Source organism: Chenopodium quinoa, unplaced genomic scaffold, assembly GCF_001683475.1.
Source record: "Chenopodium quinoa cultivar QQ74 unplaced genomic scaffold, ASM168347v1, whole genome shotgun sequence".
In the NCBI taxonomy this organism is placed as follows: domain Eukaryota; kingdom Viridiplantae; phylum Streptophyta; class Magnoliopsida; order Caryophyllales; family Amaranthaceae; genus Chenopodium; species Chenopodium quinoa.
Genome location: NW_018743074.1, coordinates 2,245,319 through 2,265,536, shown reverse-complemented (window position 1 = coordinate 2,265,536; position 20,218 = coordinate 2,245,319). Strand labels below are relative to the sequence as shown.

The 20,218-nt window shown below is 32.1% G+C and overlaps 1 protein-coding gene across 1 annotated transcript; it reads right to left on the bottom strand.

Annotated features, from left to right (window-relative positions):
- Nucleotides 1-16,323: 16,323 nt before the first annotated feature.
- Nucleotides 16,324-18,681, bottom strand: LOC110731703 (cytochrome P450 78A9-like). The gene is made up of 2 exons (XM_021911584.1): nucleotides 17,663-18,681; nucleotides 16,324-17,139 (listed from the first exon to the last, which is right to left on the bottom strand). The coding sequence occupies exons 1-2, from the start codon at nucleotides 18,608-18,610 to the stop codon at nucleotides 16,501-16,503; spliced, it is 1,587 nt and encodes a 528-aa protein (XP_021767276.1). The 5' UTR covers nucleotides 18,611-18,681; the 3' UTR covers nucleotides 16,324-16,500.
- Between the last annotated feature and the right edge of the window lie 1,537 nt (nucleotides 18,682-20,218).

The window sequence follows — 20,218 nt, the reverse complement described above, 5'->3', positions numbered from 1 at the left end:
TTTTAAACTAAAATAATCAGCTTGAAGAGTAATTTAAGAAAACTCATGGCGTTGTATGTGCCTCAAAGATTCCTACATGGATTGATAAGACTATTTACGAATATCATGGACAAATTTGTAAAATACTCCGTGACATGCGTATACAAGTGCAAACTAATATAATTACAATATTCTTACAAGTTTTTTTATTTAAGCAAAACGAGAGAAATATGGAGTGCAGTAGAAATGTTGCGTTCAGTAAAAACAAGTTCATTTCAATAAAAATTAATAATTTCAAAGAAGAAATATAATAGATAATCAGTAAAAATAGTTTCAGTTCAGTAAAATAAATTTTATTTCGGTAAATTAATTTAAATTCAGCAAAAATAATTTGAGTTCAGCAAAAATAAGGTGAAGTGAACAAGACCTAATTAATTAATCTACAAACCCTATTGTTGTCATACAAGCATGCGGCCCACATCCTTAAAATATTTTATGAGTACTTCCTATCATGAAATTAATTGCTCTATTTAACTTTTTAAGCTTTTTAATCAATTTTGACCATTTTTTTCAGACGGAGTAGTATATTTATTGTATATGAAAAAAACAATGGTTAAATATCATTTGATCTATGGAGTACAATTCATCAATTAGTGTGTCTTCCGAACAATATCTCAAGTTTTTCTCCATTATTTTTTGTATTCGAGAAAATTTTGAACTTATGATGTGATAAGTAATTGCATGATGTTTAGAAATCTTTTAAACTAAAGAATATCATCATTATCGTAAAGAGTACGGCAAAAAAAGGTATAAATATGTTTAATCTACATTTCGTTATAATTTTCCCTTTTTATTTACTTGTAACCTTTTAATTTTTACACTATGCACATATTTCACTTTGATTACTTTTGGTGACTTATAGGTAAAATATATTCATGTAACATCTTGTTAGACTCGTGTTGATTTATATTTTTATAATATCAAATTTTTTATATTTTTTGACGTATTGATAATTAAAAATATTAACGATTGAATTAATGCGTTGATAATCGTCAAAAGAAAAGTGTTGTAAATATTATTTTTGAAAAAAAGAAAACTGAGGAAGTATTAGTTGTACAGTATAATTTATCAATATTGTGTTAAGTTTTTTTATTTTATGTACGGAGTATAATGTAACACCGCATCATTATCATTGCATAGAATTATGATACTGTGTAGTTTATACTACCTCCTTTTTTTTTTTTTTTTATTACATCATTTTATATTTAACACAGTAAAAAAAAAAAAGAGAGAGAGAGATATTATGACTCGCTCCTAGATGGAATATGTGGGGATTGAGGTATGTTAATGGTGTCGGGGCAGAGTGAGGAGTGTTCACATGAATGATCTGCCTTTTCATTCGCTAACTCCCTCGCGGATCGCAAACAGCCTAGTAGTTTGGGGACTTTCAAGGCCCCCAAATAGTACGGAGTACTATTACCTGGTTTAGTGTTAAAAGCTTTCATCTTATTGGAATCATTTTTGCTCGGATTATGTACTTGTACGCTTTGGATTTCAGTATCCTTTCTCCCACTCTGTTTAATCAAATTAAGGCTCTGTTTTTTTGAGATTCTGGGCTGAATAGAGTAGGGGTTAGTAGATTAGAGCAGATTTCAGCAGAGCAGAGCTTTCAACAGAGCACAACAGAGCAGATTTCAACAGAGCAAAGAAAAGTAGATTTCAACAGAGCAAAGCAGCTCAAAAGAGCAGGGTCTCATGTGTAATTGTGTAAGTTAGGATGCCTTCTACTTTACTTTGAATGATATTCTTAAATAATGTTGAGATTAATTTCAAACAAAGGAAGTATAAAACGACGATACTATAATACTCCCTTTGTAGGAAGTATTGTTTTGAGTAATACAAGTACTTTGTATCGTGTAAAGTATTTTTAAATAATATTAATGTTTGGTTTGATAATATTATCTCTGGTCTCTATTTTTTTATTTGGCATAATTTTTTTAAAAAATTTAAAATATATATATTGGTCAAAACTCAACTCATATATTGACATTATGTTAAATTTAACGAGGAGTGGAGAGATGGTTAATCCCTCCATCTTCCTTAGGGAGTGACCTAGGTTTGACTCCTGATCTCCCTCTCACTGATAAGGGGGGGATGCCCCCTTATCTTACCATTCAAAAAAAATAAAATAAATAATGATGTATCATACGAGTAGATATTTCAGTTAATTTGTACGGTGAAATTAAGAGTACTGTAATTTACATTTTAAGGAAAAAATAAAGTATAGTCAGAAAATCAGGTGAACCCGCCTTAGATTGAAGAGGCACACGTACGAATGGAGCAGAAATAGTGGGCTACGATGCGTGACAAGTCAATGTAGTCCGTAGTATTATTGCCCGCAACTCGAAGCTCCTGACCAGAATCATGAGTCATGCCCCGCTTCCCAAACTCCTATCCACACACGCGGCATGGTCGGCCTTCACTTCCCTCCAAATTTTGTTACGGACTCACTACTCACTTAGTACACTACTCTCTTCGCCTAAACCCACCCTTTTTATTGTCTCTCTCGTTTTACCTAATTTACGTTACAGAGTATGATTTATACTAGCCTTTGCTCAATCATCTTTCCATTTCTTTCCCCATTATATTCTCGCTACTCTTTCTTCTTTTTAAGCCACCTGTCACGGGTCATCTCCCACACCAAGGACGGGCGACAAGAGGGTTACTAGGCAGAAAGGCAACAATCGGAGCTAGGGGGCTTGCCTTGGTGCTCAGGTAAACACTTCCCCCTAAAGAGCTTTATATTGCACCTTGCTTAAAATCCTAGTGAACACCCACTTGACAGTAACACAATAATGGGTCGTTTGGAGACCCAAATGAAGTCCAAATAGGCCCAAATTTGGGGGTCCACCGTATTTTGGGCCAAGGAAGACGATGGTGGTGTCAGTTTTCCGAGACAAGGTCCCGAAATACAAGTTTGTGCAGCAGGTAGCCCAAGAAACGCGGGAAGCTTCTAGAAGGTTCCGGAGCTATCTACGGAGTTCTTTTGGAGGAGTATTCTAGAGAGGATGTCTCTAGAATATTCAAGGTTCATCTAGTGCACCTTAGAAGTCTCTAGGGTCTTCTATGTATGTACATTTTGTATGTAAAGTTCTAGAATGTTCCAGGTTAGTCCTTAGCATTCTAGGTAGGAAGCTTGTAGAAACCTCCATGTATGTAGTTCCTAAGGAGGTGGGAACTTTCCAGATTGATATAGTCTAGAACCCTCCATTTGAGGAGGTTAGGAACGTTCTAGATATAGGTTGTAAGTAGGGAGGAGCACTATAAATAGGCTCCAAGACATCATTTGTACATTCAAGTTGAGAGCAATACAAAAAGCCTTTCATAAGCACTTGTGTTCTCTTGCAACTCAATCCTTTCCTTCCAACACTTAGAGTGTGAGGAAAACTAAAGCACGAGGGTGCCAAGTGAGTGATCGGGCATACCAGCAAGGGTGATAGCTTGGGTGCTCAATTGTCTACGACACTTAGTCGTAAATTCGGACTAAGGCACTAAGGGTAAGTGCTTAGTTCAACCAAAGGGGGCTTGTTAGCACAAAGGGATCGTGCTAGCAAACTTATACTAGCAGCACAAGGAGTTGTGTTACGTGGGCACAAGGAGTAAGTGCCAAGGAGAAAGCCTGACTCATCTTACGACGGACTGTAAGCGGGTGGCGCACGGTGCGTGACTAGGGCAAAGCAGTCAGCACGTGACACACCGCTGGACAACTTTTAATACTATATATTAGTATGTATTGTATTGTGTTGATCCGATTTTTGTTGCACAGTTAATCTTTATAATTATATTATATAACTATATATACAATCTATAAACTTACATATACTAAGCCAAATTTTATTTATTCCATATATATTATAATTTGATTTGTGATCCGAACTTGATTCGTAAACCGACACACATAGTAATGTGCTATGCCACGGGCGTGACTATTATATCTTTATGCGGAGTAATAATTTGCTATTGAGGGCCATGGCCCCGTATATAAGGCTAAGCTATACTCCAATAGTAACCTCGAATGTGAAACTCTACCACCTACAAGTAGTTAGTACCAGCAATGCATTGACATATACTAACTTCCAAACTCACGCAAACACCGACAGCTAAATTATCAAATTTGCATCACCCTGATTGACCATACATGGATGTCTAGTTTTTTACAACTTTGTATTTGTACTTGTTTATCTATTTGTAACTTACCAAATATACTAACCCAACCCAATAATTTTAACTAATTTAAAGTATTGTATACTTATTTTATTGATGTCTTGATGTGACAAGTCAATCCACGAGTTTTTTTTATTAGTTGTCAATTTTACATTATTTATAAATATTTTTTCAATTAAAATTTCTTACCTTATTTAAATTACTCACGTTAAATTTTTTCACCTATGTAAGACGAGTAGACGACAAATAAAAGTTAATAGAGGAGGGTATATGTAAACAGTAGCATAATACATAGTGGTAAGACATGAAGATTGCGTAAGGACGAAGGCGAATCTTGTAGTTAAGTTTACAAAGGTGACGTCGAAATCAAAAGGAGACAAGTTGTGGTACTAGATTCATTTTGACGGCTTAAATAAGTCAAGTGTCATGGAGTAAACAACCCTGTCCGTTTGATCTTTTAATTTATGTTTATGATTTTGCAAATGGGCCGACAATAATATTTAATCTTCTTCATCACCTTCTGTCCTTATTATTTCAGTGCATTGTTTAGGGTTCCTGTTCTTTGCTCTTGTCTCTTCACTTCACTGTTCACCTTCATTATTATAACTTACTTTGTTCCACAAATATTGCAATAATGATGAAATTACGCATTCTAAAATATATTTTATATGCTAAATATCTATAATTATATAAGATTAAAAATTATAAAAGGTTGATATTGTGAAAATATTTTACGAGATGAATCTACCAAGACCCCACATGACTATATTTTACTTTACGTATAAATCATAATATGTGGTCAAACAAGCGTGATGAATAGTGTAAAAGTTCAGTTGTTGCAATAATACTAGCTAGAACGGAGGAAGTACTTCCTACTCAGTACATTCTAATTAATTTAAATTACTAGCTCATCATTCGTATAAAATTTTATGTAAATGGATTAATAACTAAATAAGGCCCTATTCTTTTGAGTTGCTCTGCTCTGTTTTGCTAAAATTTGTTCTGCTAACTCAATCTACTTTGCTCTGCTCTACTAAAACCTGCTATACTCTGCTGAAATCTACTATATTTTACTCTGTTAAAATCAGCTCTGGCTGGTCTACTTTACTCTGCTTGCCTAGAATCTCAAAAAATCAAGTGAATTGTTTTTTTAAATAGGAAAAGTTAAGTAAATTGGGACATTCAAAAAGAATAATGAGGCAAGTAATACGATACTAATAATTTAATCATTATTTATGTGAAATTTGGTAAAAATTAATTAACAAATTTATTTTTTTCCTAAAGTTGAATTGGATAGCAGCTTTTGCCCTCATGCATGCACGTTTCTATCATCAAATTCACTTTAATGCCGGTTGCGGCTCACCGCATTTATGTGTTTGTAGTTGGTGTGCTCCGTATTATTTGCCTGGACAAAACAATGGCTACATCACATATCATATGAAAATTTCTTGAACTTTGAAGGTCGTGCAACAAGAAATCTGTATGTATCTGTCTACACATTTCAATATTGATTGAATTTTTCTCAATCGGTTTACAAAGAACATGATGGCAATTCATTAGAAGATGTTGTCTACCATAAAATAGAGACATACTAGAGGACATTGTTTTCACTTGACTTGTGACTTTGTGAGTGTGAAAAGTTTATTAAAAAGGCATATTTCTAATCATAAATATATATATACCAATTTAATTACTCCGTATTAAAATTTATAGAAAATTAAATTTGAAAATATACATTAAAATTATACAACAAGATATTACACAATAACATATACAAAGTAATTTTTAAATATTAGTGAGAAAATGTGGTCGCTGATACTGTATAAATTGTTTGACCGTTAAAATGTTTCAAACTTTTATAAACTGGATTGGAGTAAATTTATGGAAAATATATGTGGTGAAAAGTTCTCAAGTGACTTCAGATATAGTTCGACTTATAAACATGACATAATTTTTTTTTTTTTTTTTTTTTGAAGGAAACGTTAGACGGGCATTTTATTATAATAAGTCAAGCTCTGTCAAAGTTGTGAAACTTTGGGGGAAATTGTCCAACCATACAGATTGTAGACTCACTAGCACTATATCTCTCCACTAAATGTGCTAAAGTGTTATACCCGTCCTCCGAATGTGATTACATCTAAAAGAAATAAAAGCATCTTTCATTATCCTCCTAATATCTTCATAGAACAACATCATTGGAGAAAAGCCATAGTTAAAAAACTTTGCATTTAACTTATGTATCATAATGGTAGGCTTGTTTCACCTTATTTATCTTATTTTAAAAAATCAGAGAATTGCAGAAGTAAAATCGAACAAAATAAATTTGGATACAACTACTGTACAAAAAAATCTTAGTCTCAAAATGATGGGGTCGGCTAACATGAGTTGTCCTAAGAAACTATTCGACAAAGAAAAATAAACAAAATAGATAAAATGACTTCTGATAAAATAAAGTAAAATATGTTTTAACAAATTAAATAAGTTAAAAAATTAATGAATTATAATTTTTTTAAAAAGGTGAGATAAATTAAAACAAAATAATTTCATACAAAACCAAATAATTCAAACAGAGTCTAACATAGATTGCATTATTTATTTTTATAGGAAAATTTGCTGCCAATATTTTTTTTAAAAAAAATGAAGATTGACTCAGACCACAGTTTTTTTTGCTCCTTATTTAAAAGATAATTTTTTATTTTTTTTTAATCTTACTGTAATAATTGACAACAACTATTAAAAAAATAAAAATAAAAATCAACACTTTCATATGACCTATTAATACTATATCTATAAAATTTCTCAATAAATTATAGGAAACCTTTGCAAGCAACAATTAAGTTTGATTTCAAAAGGAAAGGGACAAATTTTGTTTGTTGAAATAAAAAGAAAGGGACAACTAATTTAAAACATAGTGAATTCAAATAAATCCATAACTCCCCACTACATAATTTTATTGGAAACAATACGCCTTTTGCAAGTTTAATCTAATTACTCCATATAAAGTACATAGTACCCTTTGGAATTTTATGGTGTGTGCAATTTGATGTCAGCTGGCCTGAATTGAATCTATCTCATTACCTTAGCTCATAAATAATAAAATCTTCAGTTCTCTTAACCACTTTTAAGATATATAAGGTGTTTTGGACATAATATTTAAGTGTTGATAATTTGGTTGGTTTATTGTCTGAAATTAATGATTTAGTTCAGTAAAAATAATTTCAGTTCAACAAAAATAAAGTGAAGTGAACAAAAATAATAGTCATCGCAACCTAAATGGACACTCCTGATGGAATAATTCAAAAAATTCAAAAGATAATAAGTACTTATTTTTCAACCAAAGTTTTGACATTGTTTGAGATATGAAAAGATCTAACGATTCTTTTTATTGAAAAAAGGTCATCTGATTCTATTGGTTGAAAAAGTATTCACTCTATTTACTTGATCAAGTATTTTACTCTGTTAATGCGCATAATTAAGGGTTATTAGGACTTAGGAATTATTCCAAATAATTGACTACTACTTGCAATTTTACCCAAGAATAATCCACCTTTCTTTCATAAACTCATTCTAGCGTATATGAATATCTATTGAATAATTAGGCCGGTTATACACTTGTTATACAAGGAGTATATGTATGATAAACATCTCTCAACAATCAAAATATACGATTATATTACAATGTAGTATAATTTAGTTGTGTAGCGTTAATTATTGACTAGGTTGTTATTGTTCAAATACAAATTAACCAATAAGTATGTATTTTTTTTTTTTTTTTTTTTTTTTTTTTTTGAAAAAAGGTCACTTTCTAAATATTTTGCATGATTGTTAGTTTGTGACCTAAATTTTATTTAAACATCTATTATAATATACATCCCCATTTTAATGTAGTCTATACAAGTGTCTTCATTTTGGACTATCATTGCTCTTTATTCTTAATAAGAAGAAATTTTCATTGCACAAGATAATATTATCCGAAGCTTCCTTTCTCAAATCATCCCATATGTCAATAGTGTACTATCGTCTACCATTATTTTTTTTTTTTTAAAAAAATCTTTAGAAAATTAGCTAATCAAATTATGACATATAACACAATATGTACAATAACATCTAGTATTTTCTGTACATAGATACACCTATAGGTTGAATAATAAGCAGTACCTCAATTTCATATTTTTTGCAACTTAGAGGTATTATTTGTAAAATATAAAATATTTCAAAATTACAAAAAATATGAAACGAAAATAGTATAATATTATCAATGCAATATTTACTCTTGATTTTCCCTTGCTAAGTTACCTCATTACTTCTTTAATCAATCTCCGTCTTAGTTAAGGTAGGATCGAGTTCATTTGGATTTTATTGGTTGTTACAATCTCTCCTTCGTGGGATCCTATACTAAATTGTTTTTTTCTTATTAATAATTGTAGGTTGTCCAAAGATAGACTCTTGTAGGGGAACACCACATTTGGGACTTGCAAGTTCTTTCTTACATCAAAATCTATACCAAGTCAATTGAGTCAAACTCACCCCTACGTATTACTATATGTCTTTCCTTGTCAAATAATGAAAGACAAATTATGCCCCTCACTCTCTCATGCATATCCCAACAAAATCAAGCAAGATGTGACCTTGCTTCTTTCCGCATCTGCAGTTTTAATATCGTTGGTGTTGATTGTGAAGAGTCATAATTATATACATTGATATAGACAAAATTCATTCGCTTGTCAAAAGATATAAACTTGTATGCACGGAGTAGAACTTTTTCAAACCAATTACGTATACTCTAGTTGAAATCGTCAATATATGACTTAATTAGCAACTCTTTGAAATCTTGGTGTTTATGTTAGTTTGGCATCACTTAATTAGATGAAATGTGTGCTATATCTTTGCTGAACAATGACAAACATTAATTGTTGACTTGACATAAAACTTGAATATTCTCTACGTATCACGTTTTGACTTTTTGCACCATTCACCTAATCCTCTTTGACTAAAATTAATGATTTATAAGAAAAAATATGTATAGTCTTGTGGATACTTCTTGAAATCGTCTCAATGAACTTTTGATAATTGTGGATATATTATTAATAATGAGGTTTTAATAAATTTTCTTTTTGATAATTAAATGTATTATTGGTCAAAGTTTTGCATTACCATACATGCTTTGCAGAATCGTACCGTATCACTTAAAAAAATATAAAGGGAGTACTATGTATTCTGTCCGGAAATTAACCCAACAAACTTCAAATCAAAGAAAAAATCACTTCGTATTAATTAAGGAAGTACCTACATAATTACATATGCTACATTAAACTCGAACCAAACTTGATCTTAAACTTATGACACCTAACATTCGTATTGTCAAGAATGTCAACCCTTATATGATTTGATGAATTTGGGTGAAATAGTAGAAGTCAAATTGCTCCAGAAAAAATAAGTCAAATTATTTCTAAATTTACGAGAATTAGGGAAAGTACATAGACTAAATCTGATGAGAAGATATGCAATCGGTTTTAAGAATCTTCATGAAAGCCCCATTAATTGATAACCACCAAGTCTTCTTTTTTAAATATCTTTTCTTAGCATAAACTTTTTTCACAAATTGACTTTTGTAATTGTGTCTGACAATATAGATTTTTTCATTAATAATAAACCAAAACTCATCAATAGCCGGCTTACGATAAACACATAAGAAAATGTTTGACATTTTGAAATATATCGACCAAATATGATTCCACTAATTATGAGTAAACCTTCAATCATATTGAATATATCAATGCATCCGTCCCTAATTAAGAAATTAATCATAGCCCATAATTAGACTTGTTTGTGCAACACTCCCCTTGACATGCTAACTCTTTCAAATTTAGAGTACTAAGCACGCTCGAGAGATACAATACACAACAAAACTCATGTTGGGAATGAATGCCAAATACTAAGGCTCTTTACAATCACTTGGCAAAAGGCCTAAATCTAAAAGGTGTCACATACGTACATATGTTGATACCATGTTTGCTTGTTTGATTTTTAAAAAAATTTGAATGGGTTTGTGCTACTCAATTCAATAAGAAGATTGAAATGAGTTTAAACCACTTACAAAACTAAAATCTATATCTTCCCCAAACTAATAAACTAGTGTTAAAGCTCATTAAAAAATATTTTCCTTTCTCCAAAGTAGATTATTTCAATATGCACAACATGATATTGAACAATTATATTCTAGGACTTTTAAAAACGATTTGGAATATATGGTCTATGGTTGAAGATATTCCTTGATATAGCTTTGACACGTCTTATCAAAGAACAACAGATTAATTAAGGGAATCCTTATTAAAGCGCATTAAACTTTTAACAACTTAAAGCACCTCACACGTTAGAGAATACTTTTTCATAATTAAGTTACTTTGATCTAGTGCCAAGTACTATCATTAATCCATCATGTTTTTTTTTTTGTCTTGAAGATTACACTGATCACTTTGTGTACTCGTACTTTGCACACACTAAAAAGATCCAACAATCATACCAATACTAAAGCTAAATGGATTACGCTAACACTAAATAATTAATCAACAACATTAATGAATTAACAATTTGATTACCAAAAACTTAGCCACCTATTGACTATTGGTCTATTCTATTGTGAAACATGTTGTACGTAAATGCCTCAAAATTTTGAAAAACGTCTAAATACGTTTTTTCTTAAAAGAAATACGCCCACATACATTCGTCTACATACGTTTGTCCACATACAGTTTGAAAAAAGTGTCCACATACATTGCACTTTGACTTTTTGATAGAGTATAAAACATAATCCTAGACCTTAACCATCAACTTAAGTTTTTGGTTGAGATGGTTAATTAAAATGGTATCAGAGCCAACGTGACATAGAGGTCACGGATTCGATCTTTAAGTGGAATATTAAGCGCTGGGTATGAAAAAGGCTCATGTTGCATCCACACTTCAAGCCCAACGGACTCTCGTGTGAGGGGGCGTGATAGAGTATAAAACTTAATCCTAGGCCTCAACTATCAGCTTAAATTTTTGGTTGAGTTGGTCCGTTAACACTTTGCCCCAAAATTACTCCAATAATATAATCATGCCTTGGTCAATTGATAATTGCTTTTCTATTTTTACGGCAGCTAATTTTCCTATATAACAAGGCACATCTCACTCTCAATTGATTCAAAATAAACTTGTCTACGATTAATACAATGTTTAGTCTATTCTCTTCCTCTTGATTTAGGTCACAATTGTTACGTACTCCCACTCACAATATACCGATGTTGTTCGTGTGTGCCTCTCATATCCTTGCATGTTTAATTCCAACAAAACAACCGGCCTAAAGTCCTTGGGTTATAGGCTTATAGAAGAAGGGGAAAAAAAAAGAAGACATCCAATAGATCTTGAGTAATAATTAAACAATTTAGTTCCACTTTGTAGATAGTGCATTGGAGGAATGTACAAAAAAGTAACTTATAGAATAGCGTATACAATTTAGATGGTATCTTTTCGATAAACCCTAACACACAAACAACCCCTAAATATAAACAAACAAAAACAAACGACTCCATTATAGGGAGACACTGCACTCCAACATAGGGAGATAGATGAATATCTACACTACTCGTGTAGATTTATTGAAATCTAAATGGTAAAACTAAAGAAAATTAAGGAAAAGGGTTGAAAATAGTATAATTTCCGGCCTAAACGGCCAAGAATTTGGAGAAATCCTAGAAGAGAGGAGGAGAGAAGAGGCCAATTTAGATGGTACCTAGGAGAACCACTTCATATATTACAAGTACAATAATGATTGTGGTACAAGTACAATAGTACTTTAGAGAGTTAGAGACTTGTAAAGATTCTAATCTACTCCGTAACAAATATTGTATCGGCAAAAATCTGTAAATAAATTTTTTCTGGTTTTAAATACCGAACTTATTCTCGTGAAAGGAAGTTTCTAATGGCTAATGCTCGCTGCGCTCACGCTGCTAGATTATTTTTAGTTAATTAACATAAAACAAGTTTGGTTCAAAGTAATTTAATAACAGTTCAAAGGACAAACTAGTTGTGAGAAGGGCATATTTCAAACATATATCCCACCTAGACGCCTAAGTTGTTTAATTAAAAATTAGAATTCGGATAATTAGGGAATCTGTTTAAGATACCATCCTAGATTATCATACAGATCATCATTGGGATGTGTTATTTATTGATAGATGCCATTGGGTTGTAATAAAATCGTATCCTTGTTTTAATGCATATCAATACTACGGAGTATTATACTAATTTAATTTTTAATTAGGAGTCAATGATGAAAGCATGCTACGTGTACGTGTACCCTTATATAGTGTTTGTCTCGCTTAATTAATGTCAGGTTTTTCTATGGTTAAGCATTATTTTGAGGTTTTGTAAGGAGCTCAATCATGGTTACCAATTAAGAAAAGGATAGGTCAAGCGTTGAGGGATGAGCATTTGGAAGTGAGGGAAAAAATAAGGCATCTTCACCCCAAATACGGAAATACCTATAACTGGAAGGACTTGATCTTGTTACCTCAAATTACAATAAGTCTTACTTGATCTTTTTCGTTGACTAGTAATATAATCATATAAATGTTGAATAAATAAGTTGCCTAAGCTAAGTTTGAAGAATATGAAACTTGCTCTAATGAACTTATGAGCATATACTCCATTGAACATAAGAGTTATAAGTAAGATGATGTTATGTTCATTGAAATTAATCTTTATGTTCAATTCTTTGAAATTAGGATTGATGTTCAACGTATGTACAGTGTTCATATGCCTCCACCATCCAATTATTGCTATGTATTTGATACAATAATACTTTCTCTATCTCATAATATTTTTTTTAGAATTTTTTTTTTTAAAAATTTCAATTGACTTTTAAAGGATCAAATTCTACCAAAAAAATAAATAAAATTGACTATGCTTATTTGTAATTGAAAAATGAATGATAGGATTTGCATAATCCTACAATATCTTCACGAATTTGAAAAGTGGTTAAAAAAAGATGATAGGAATTTATATTAAGAGAAAATGCCACCAACTTGAGGATTGTTCAAAAAAAGCTTAATAGAGTAGTAGTATTGACTAAAGATAAGAGGACCTAAAAAAGAGACAAAAGAAAGATTTGATATAGGCGGCATATCACCTAATTGTAGTGGGCAGCACTCATTGTTCGCTACTACTTCAGCCTCCAGGTTACTAATTTTTTAATCAGGTTGATCACCGTTGACAAATGAAGTCAATTTTATTAAAAAAATTACATTGTTATGTCAAACTTGGTGGGTACTATGTCGTAGAAACTACTCGTAGTTGACACCAGAGTACTGGTCTACCCTATCTAGGTTTTTTTTTTTTTTTATTTTTTATTTTTTTTAAGTGTATTAATTTATTTAATATGATAATTAATTAAGTAAACCTTTTTTTTTTAATATTCCACCGGGTTTACTCTTTGAGCTCAGTTTTAGGAGGTTAGGTTCTATTCCTCTCCCAATTATTGCGGGGGATCGAATACACGGTTCTCCCTACCAAGTGCAGCCTCAATTACTACTGCACGAACAACCAATTGGTAATCAAGTAAACATTATAGGTGATCAGCTAATAATTAGAAACACTATCTATGTGACTAGTATGTCTTGGTTGGTGCATGTAACGTAGCTATGCTAATAACGTGTGGACACATATGATGTTTACGTGCACTAATGCTTGGTGCCGTTGGTGGTGCACTGTAGCAGTGGTGCATAACATAATTCGGAGCATATGTTTACAAACATATAAGTTATGATAAATTTCAAAAGTGATGATTTACTCAAAATGTCATTCATTAAGTGATTCATTCATAATATTAATCTCCTTGTCTCTCTTAAATGACAAGTTCTACACCTTTTCACTTGATAAATATTCAGCTATTCAATTTGTTATTAAAATTTATTGAATAATCAGACCATAATTAAAAATATGAATTATTATAACACATATAATCTTTCATAGTGATTAATCTAATTGACAATAAATTTTGAAAATTGGTCAATCCAAATTAACTACTCCAGCTCAAGCTGACACAACTTAATCCAGTAATCGCGAACTAAATGACATGTTGCTACATACCTCTACATCCCAATTCAATCAATCTTTCCACTACTCTAAAGTCTAAATGTATTCATTCAACCCAATCATATGCGAAATACAACATGCTAGGATGCTTTGCATGCATATCATGGACCCATACAAATGGTCCAATGCAAGAATTCAAATTGCATAATGCATATGATGAGCCATGGAGACATGAATCGGTGTATGTGGTCTGGTTAATTAGGAGTCACCGAATTTGGGTGTTCATTGAATTTGCTACTGCCAACTGCCAATAATTTTTACACGTAAAATTTCGGTGTTGTATTGTTTCGGCTGAATTTATTGAGTTTCTAAGTGGGATTGTCGTTGCTAGACTTGACATTTGATCCGTTTATTTATATTCGGTAGAATTTGTAATTATTTGCTAGTGAGGCAAAACAACATTTTTGGTAACGGATGCATCATGGCATAGCCTATTAAAGCAAGAGACACGACATGGCAAGTGCGCCTTATATTATGAAACAATTACCACACGAGATAGTAGACAATGACAAGTATTGAAGTATATACTATATACGTACTTTCCCAATATAAGTAATCTGTATAACACTAAATAACAAATAATGATGCAATTATATTAGTTATTCTTGTTTAGATGTCGGATTATACCTTATACAATCTTCTCTCTTACTATTGTATGAAATTGATGTGAAATAATTCTAATTTTCTTCATTTTAATGTATTGTAATTGAAAATATTCCGCACAGATGTATTAATCATCATTTTTTATTTATTTATAAAGTAGTCGTACTTAATAACTAACTTCTCTAAATTGACATTTTTTTCATAGCAAGTCACAAGACCGACAAAGGATGGTGATGTAAATGAATTTATTATCATCCAGTCACTCATAAGTGAGGCAATTTTTTATCATACAAATTGAGCATAGCAAGTTACCCAAGTTCGGACTTAGAGACAAAGCTCATCGGGTTTAGCTTGATTTATTAATTTTTTTTCAGAAAAGGATATTATAAAATAAAATAAGAGGAGCGCAATCAAGAGTGACTTGCACCTGACAAAATTGGCCTGGCGCTTACTCAATTAAATTAATCAACGAAGATTAAGCCTTATTGCGTTATGAAATCTGACTTGCCCAGATCATATTAAATTAAATGAAGTATGAAACTATGAACACATGAATGTCATAGTTACCTAATCTCTTATAATCATTCGTTTGTTTAAGTTGCACCCATTTTAGTGATATAACTATTCATATTGTTTCGATCATCTTTCGTGAATTATAAGTCAAAAAATATATATAATCATGTGAAATTTAGTTAATTAGAAGCATATTAGCATACACGAGTACTTTTTAAGATATAAATTTCTTATGAACTTATAATTCTTGACATGTGATTAAACTATATTAATAGGTAAAGTCATATATATTTGATATGCATGAAAATAAGAGGTGACCAAAGCACGGAGGAAGTATATATTTTTGTAAAACTATTGTTATTAATACAAAGAAAGAGAATATATATATCTAGGTTATAGCGTTTAAAGACAGATCTAGGATAATTTCATAGGACGGGCCGTACCTATAAGTTTTTGTTTTAAATAAAAAGAAAAGACATAAAAATTGTTGCTAGCAAGAATGGAACATGGTACCATTACTAGTTTCATTTGAGTGTTTGGGCAATAGAGAAAAACCAACTTAGCCAACACAAATTTATGGTATTAATTGCAGCAATATGTTATTTATATTTAAAAAAAATTTGTTGATGGGGCGGGCCTTGGCATGGGTAGGCCTGTCCCTAGATCCGTAGTGTTACATTTCTATCTTAATCTTCTAGTTGGCATTTTAAATGTTTTAGGATTCACATAATATAATATTTTCACTCTCATAATCCAAGAGAAGGAATAAGACATAGTAAGACAACAACACATACAATTAACTAATTAAGTAAATACTTATACATATGTCTATGTGTAAAACATTGTAATATCTTCTTGACATGTAAATCAATAATTGAACAAAAAAAGAACGTTATTTGATTAAGAGTGTTATATTTTTTAAAGCACAAAGTTACATGACACAAATCAAAATTAGAAACTATAGATTTACACCGATGTTTAGGAAAGCCTAATCACGTAGCTTAGGAGTAGTATGGATATTTTTTTTTTAATTTTTTATTTTTATTATCAAATCAATGTAACTCTGTTTGTTGATCTTCGAGACCTCGCTTCCACCGTAAGAGGATTTGCCATTTCGCATGATAGCTTTAGTTCCTCGGACAAATCGACCTCACCATCTATTGACGTCACCCACTCAAACTCGTGCACCAATGATGCCACCCAAAAGCTAACCGTGGTTAACCCTAACATCTTCCCGGGGCAAGACCTCCGGCCCGACCCAAAAGGTGCTAATCGGAGATCCGACCCAAGAACCATAAACTCAGCATTGGGCCCAGACTCTAAGAACCTATTGGGCTCAAACTCAAGTGGGCTAGCCCAAACATCAGAGTCCCTTGCAATGGCCCACATGTTAACAGTAGCCGTGGTCCCCGCAGGCACGTGACATCCATCAACCAAAGTATCCTCAATAGAAAGACGAGACCACGAGAGAAGTGGGCCCGGGGGGTGGAGCCTAAGGACCTCTTTGATCACAGCCGTTAAATAGACCAATGATGAAAGATCAGACTCAGTAACAGCACGTGACCTCCCAACGATATTGTCCAGCTCATCATGGATTTTTGATTGAATATCAGGATGAATCACTAATCTTGCAAGAATCCATTCTATCAATACTGCTATGGAATCGGTTCCTCTGAATATCATTTCCTACACAAACATAAATTTCATACATTATTATTATAAAGCAACAACATGCTTTAGTTTTAAGCCGATTTGAAATCGGCTAACGTGAATCATCATTAGGAAAGTGTACAATATAAAGAATATTTGATAAATTATTATATTTAATAAAAAATATTCAAATCGATTATAAATATGCTCTATAACATGCTCCGTGTTGCATTATTTAGTGATGTTATTAGATGAGGTATTCTATATTGTTAGTATGACAATTAAGTTTAGAATCTTTCCTTATTTTTTGTATTTTCATACGGTTTATACCAAATTTGTCACTGTACTTGACAACTAATGACACTCTATTTTCGTACAAGTATTATAAATTCTCTTATTCTCTTATTATGTTGTTATGTTATATCAACCTCTTATTTTATAATTTTACAAAATATTTAAAACACTAAAGTCATAATAAACATTACACACGTACAAAATTTATTTATAATTTATTTATAAAACAGTGAAAGAGAAATAATATTCCGACAAATATACTTACCCAAAGAACAGCAATCATGTCTGAATCGGAAAGTATATCCGGGTGTTGTAGTGACAACAAAACGTCAACAAAGTCCCGGTTCACATGGGCCGGATCACGTCGATGTTCTTCGATAATCCGGCCCACAAACCGGTTAACTTTAGGAACAAGTTGTGAGCACCTGAACCGGATATTATGAAAGTCAAACTCAGAAAGCCAAGAAAGATGATCACCCAAGTTAAAAACCCCTAGTAAATCATAGCCATCCTCAACCATCTCCTTTAATTCCTCATTTTTCATATTTTTTTCTCCAAATACTGAGCCCATCATATTACCCAAAGAAGCCCACCTTAACATTTCTCTAACTTTAAATGAACCATTTCTGTTCCCTATATTTTTTACCAATTGGGAAACTATGTCACTTCTTTGGGCCTCATAGGCTTTAATTTGTTTTGGGCTAAACATATGGGTCCCAGATATTCGGCGGAGAGTCCGCCAGTAGGATCCATATGGGGCAAACCCAATTGACCGATTAAACATCAAGCCGTAAGCAGATTCTTGATCAGGCCGGTCCACAAAGACCGGACTGTTCAAGATCTCCTTGGCTACATCGGCGTTACATGTTACAATCATACGAGTGTCACCAAGGCTAAAAGCCATGAGCCTCTTGGAATTGTAATGTTTTGCCATTGCGGCAATCTTGTGATGGGCTAGGCCCATCTTAAGGCCAACACTTCCAAAGATGGGCCAACCACGTGGACCTGGGATGGGCTTTTTGGCCCAATGAGAGAAGTGGGTCCAAGAGTATTTTCCCCAAGCAGGACCACCTTGATGAGCCCAATAAATCAGGCTCATGGCTAGCCATGTTAAGGCTAAGAGTAATATGGAGGTAATAATGTTAACAATGGTTAGATGGTTGCATTTTGAGGCTAAGGCAAAGAGCCATAAGGAGTCTACTTGTGAGCTCATATTTTTAGAGAGAAAAAGTGTGTAGAAGTTTATGTGAGGAAATAAAACAAAAGGTGGTAGTTTGTTTGTGTTGGGGGATGGAATGAAGGAAGTGAGGAAGTCCTTAAATAGGGGAGCTGATCACTTTGTATAGAATATGAATCAAATGAAAGTGATGGTTTAGAAAAAGATATTTAGTCAACTTCTTTATAAGATATGAGGATGTTGCTCAAGTATTCTATGTTAATCGGTAAGTAAGTATTAGGAGATTTACCGGAAAATTCAAGCTTAGGGTTCGCCAAGAAAAGTCAAGAAAAACATCTTTTCTTTTTTTTTTTCTCTCTCTTCTACCAAACTTTTTTCTCTAAAAAATACGACATAATTTAATTAGTACGAGGTATATGTTAAAGAAGGCACATGGTATGTTAAATTAGTACGGAATATATGTTAAAGAAGGCACGTGGTATGTTAAGAAATTTCAACCAAGTGTTGGGCCTAATGGTATGAAAAGGACTTTTCAATCATAGAGTTAGGGTTTAATTTTTACTATGGCCACTTTAGGCAAGGGTGAGGATCACCTTGCCCTTTCCCCCACTCTCAAAGTGTCTAGCCAGTTAACCTAGACCGAGTTAACATGTGAAAAGTTATAGATAGATGGAAGCACAATTTTTTTATCTATAAAAAAATGTTAAGAAATTCCAATGTAAATTACACTACAGCCCTAAAAGCTATTGATGACTCAAACAATTCTGCAATAAAATTTGTTTTTATGTGGCTTACATTACATTAATATGAGACAACTAAATTTGTGTAGTTTATGAAGTGATAAGTGATTTGATTATGACATGTTCTTTTTATTATTAAATTGCAACCAACAAACTTATAGTTTATGCATTGATAATGTCATTATTTAAAATTAGTTACAAAGGTATATATTAAATGATGATTTGAAATGAACCTGTTATTAAAATAAAATAAAAAAAAAAAAAAATTAATTAAAAAAAAAATCATTAATCTTGTTGAATTAGCTTATCCGTTCATTATCATACATCGTGTCTATTACTGTTTAGAGAGAATAACAAATTAAAATATATATGAGAACAAAGTCTAGAATAATTATATCCATTTAACATCCTAATCATCATAATAAAAATGATAGATCCCAAGGATTGTTCATGAGTGAGAAAATAAATCACTATTCATTAAAATAATAAATTAAACGAAAAAAAAGCTTGTAAAAGCATTTACTACGTATTTTTCTACATTCGTGAAAGCTAAGAGTCTACCAAGTCAATCAAAAGCTTGAGCTATAAGTTGAACTTGAAGCCCTTAAAACCTATGATTGGTTTAAATACTCTGTCACGATTCACATGAGAGTCGATTTGTAGGCTAAAAATGTAAATACATTATGAACTTCACGAAGGGTGTTAAATATTCCTCATGGAAAGAGGAGTGATGAGATTTGAAATTGTGACATTCTTTGTCATAAAATTATTTTAAAGAGCTAATTCAACCCAAAAAAAAAAAGAAGAGAGAGATATGGGTTACTTATTAACTCTATACAATTATTGCTCTCAAATTATGGTTAGAGAGTTGTACGAAGCTTATACAATGTTTCGAAACTTTATG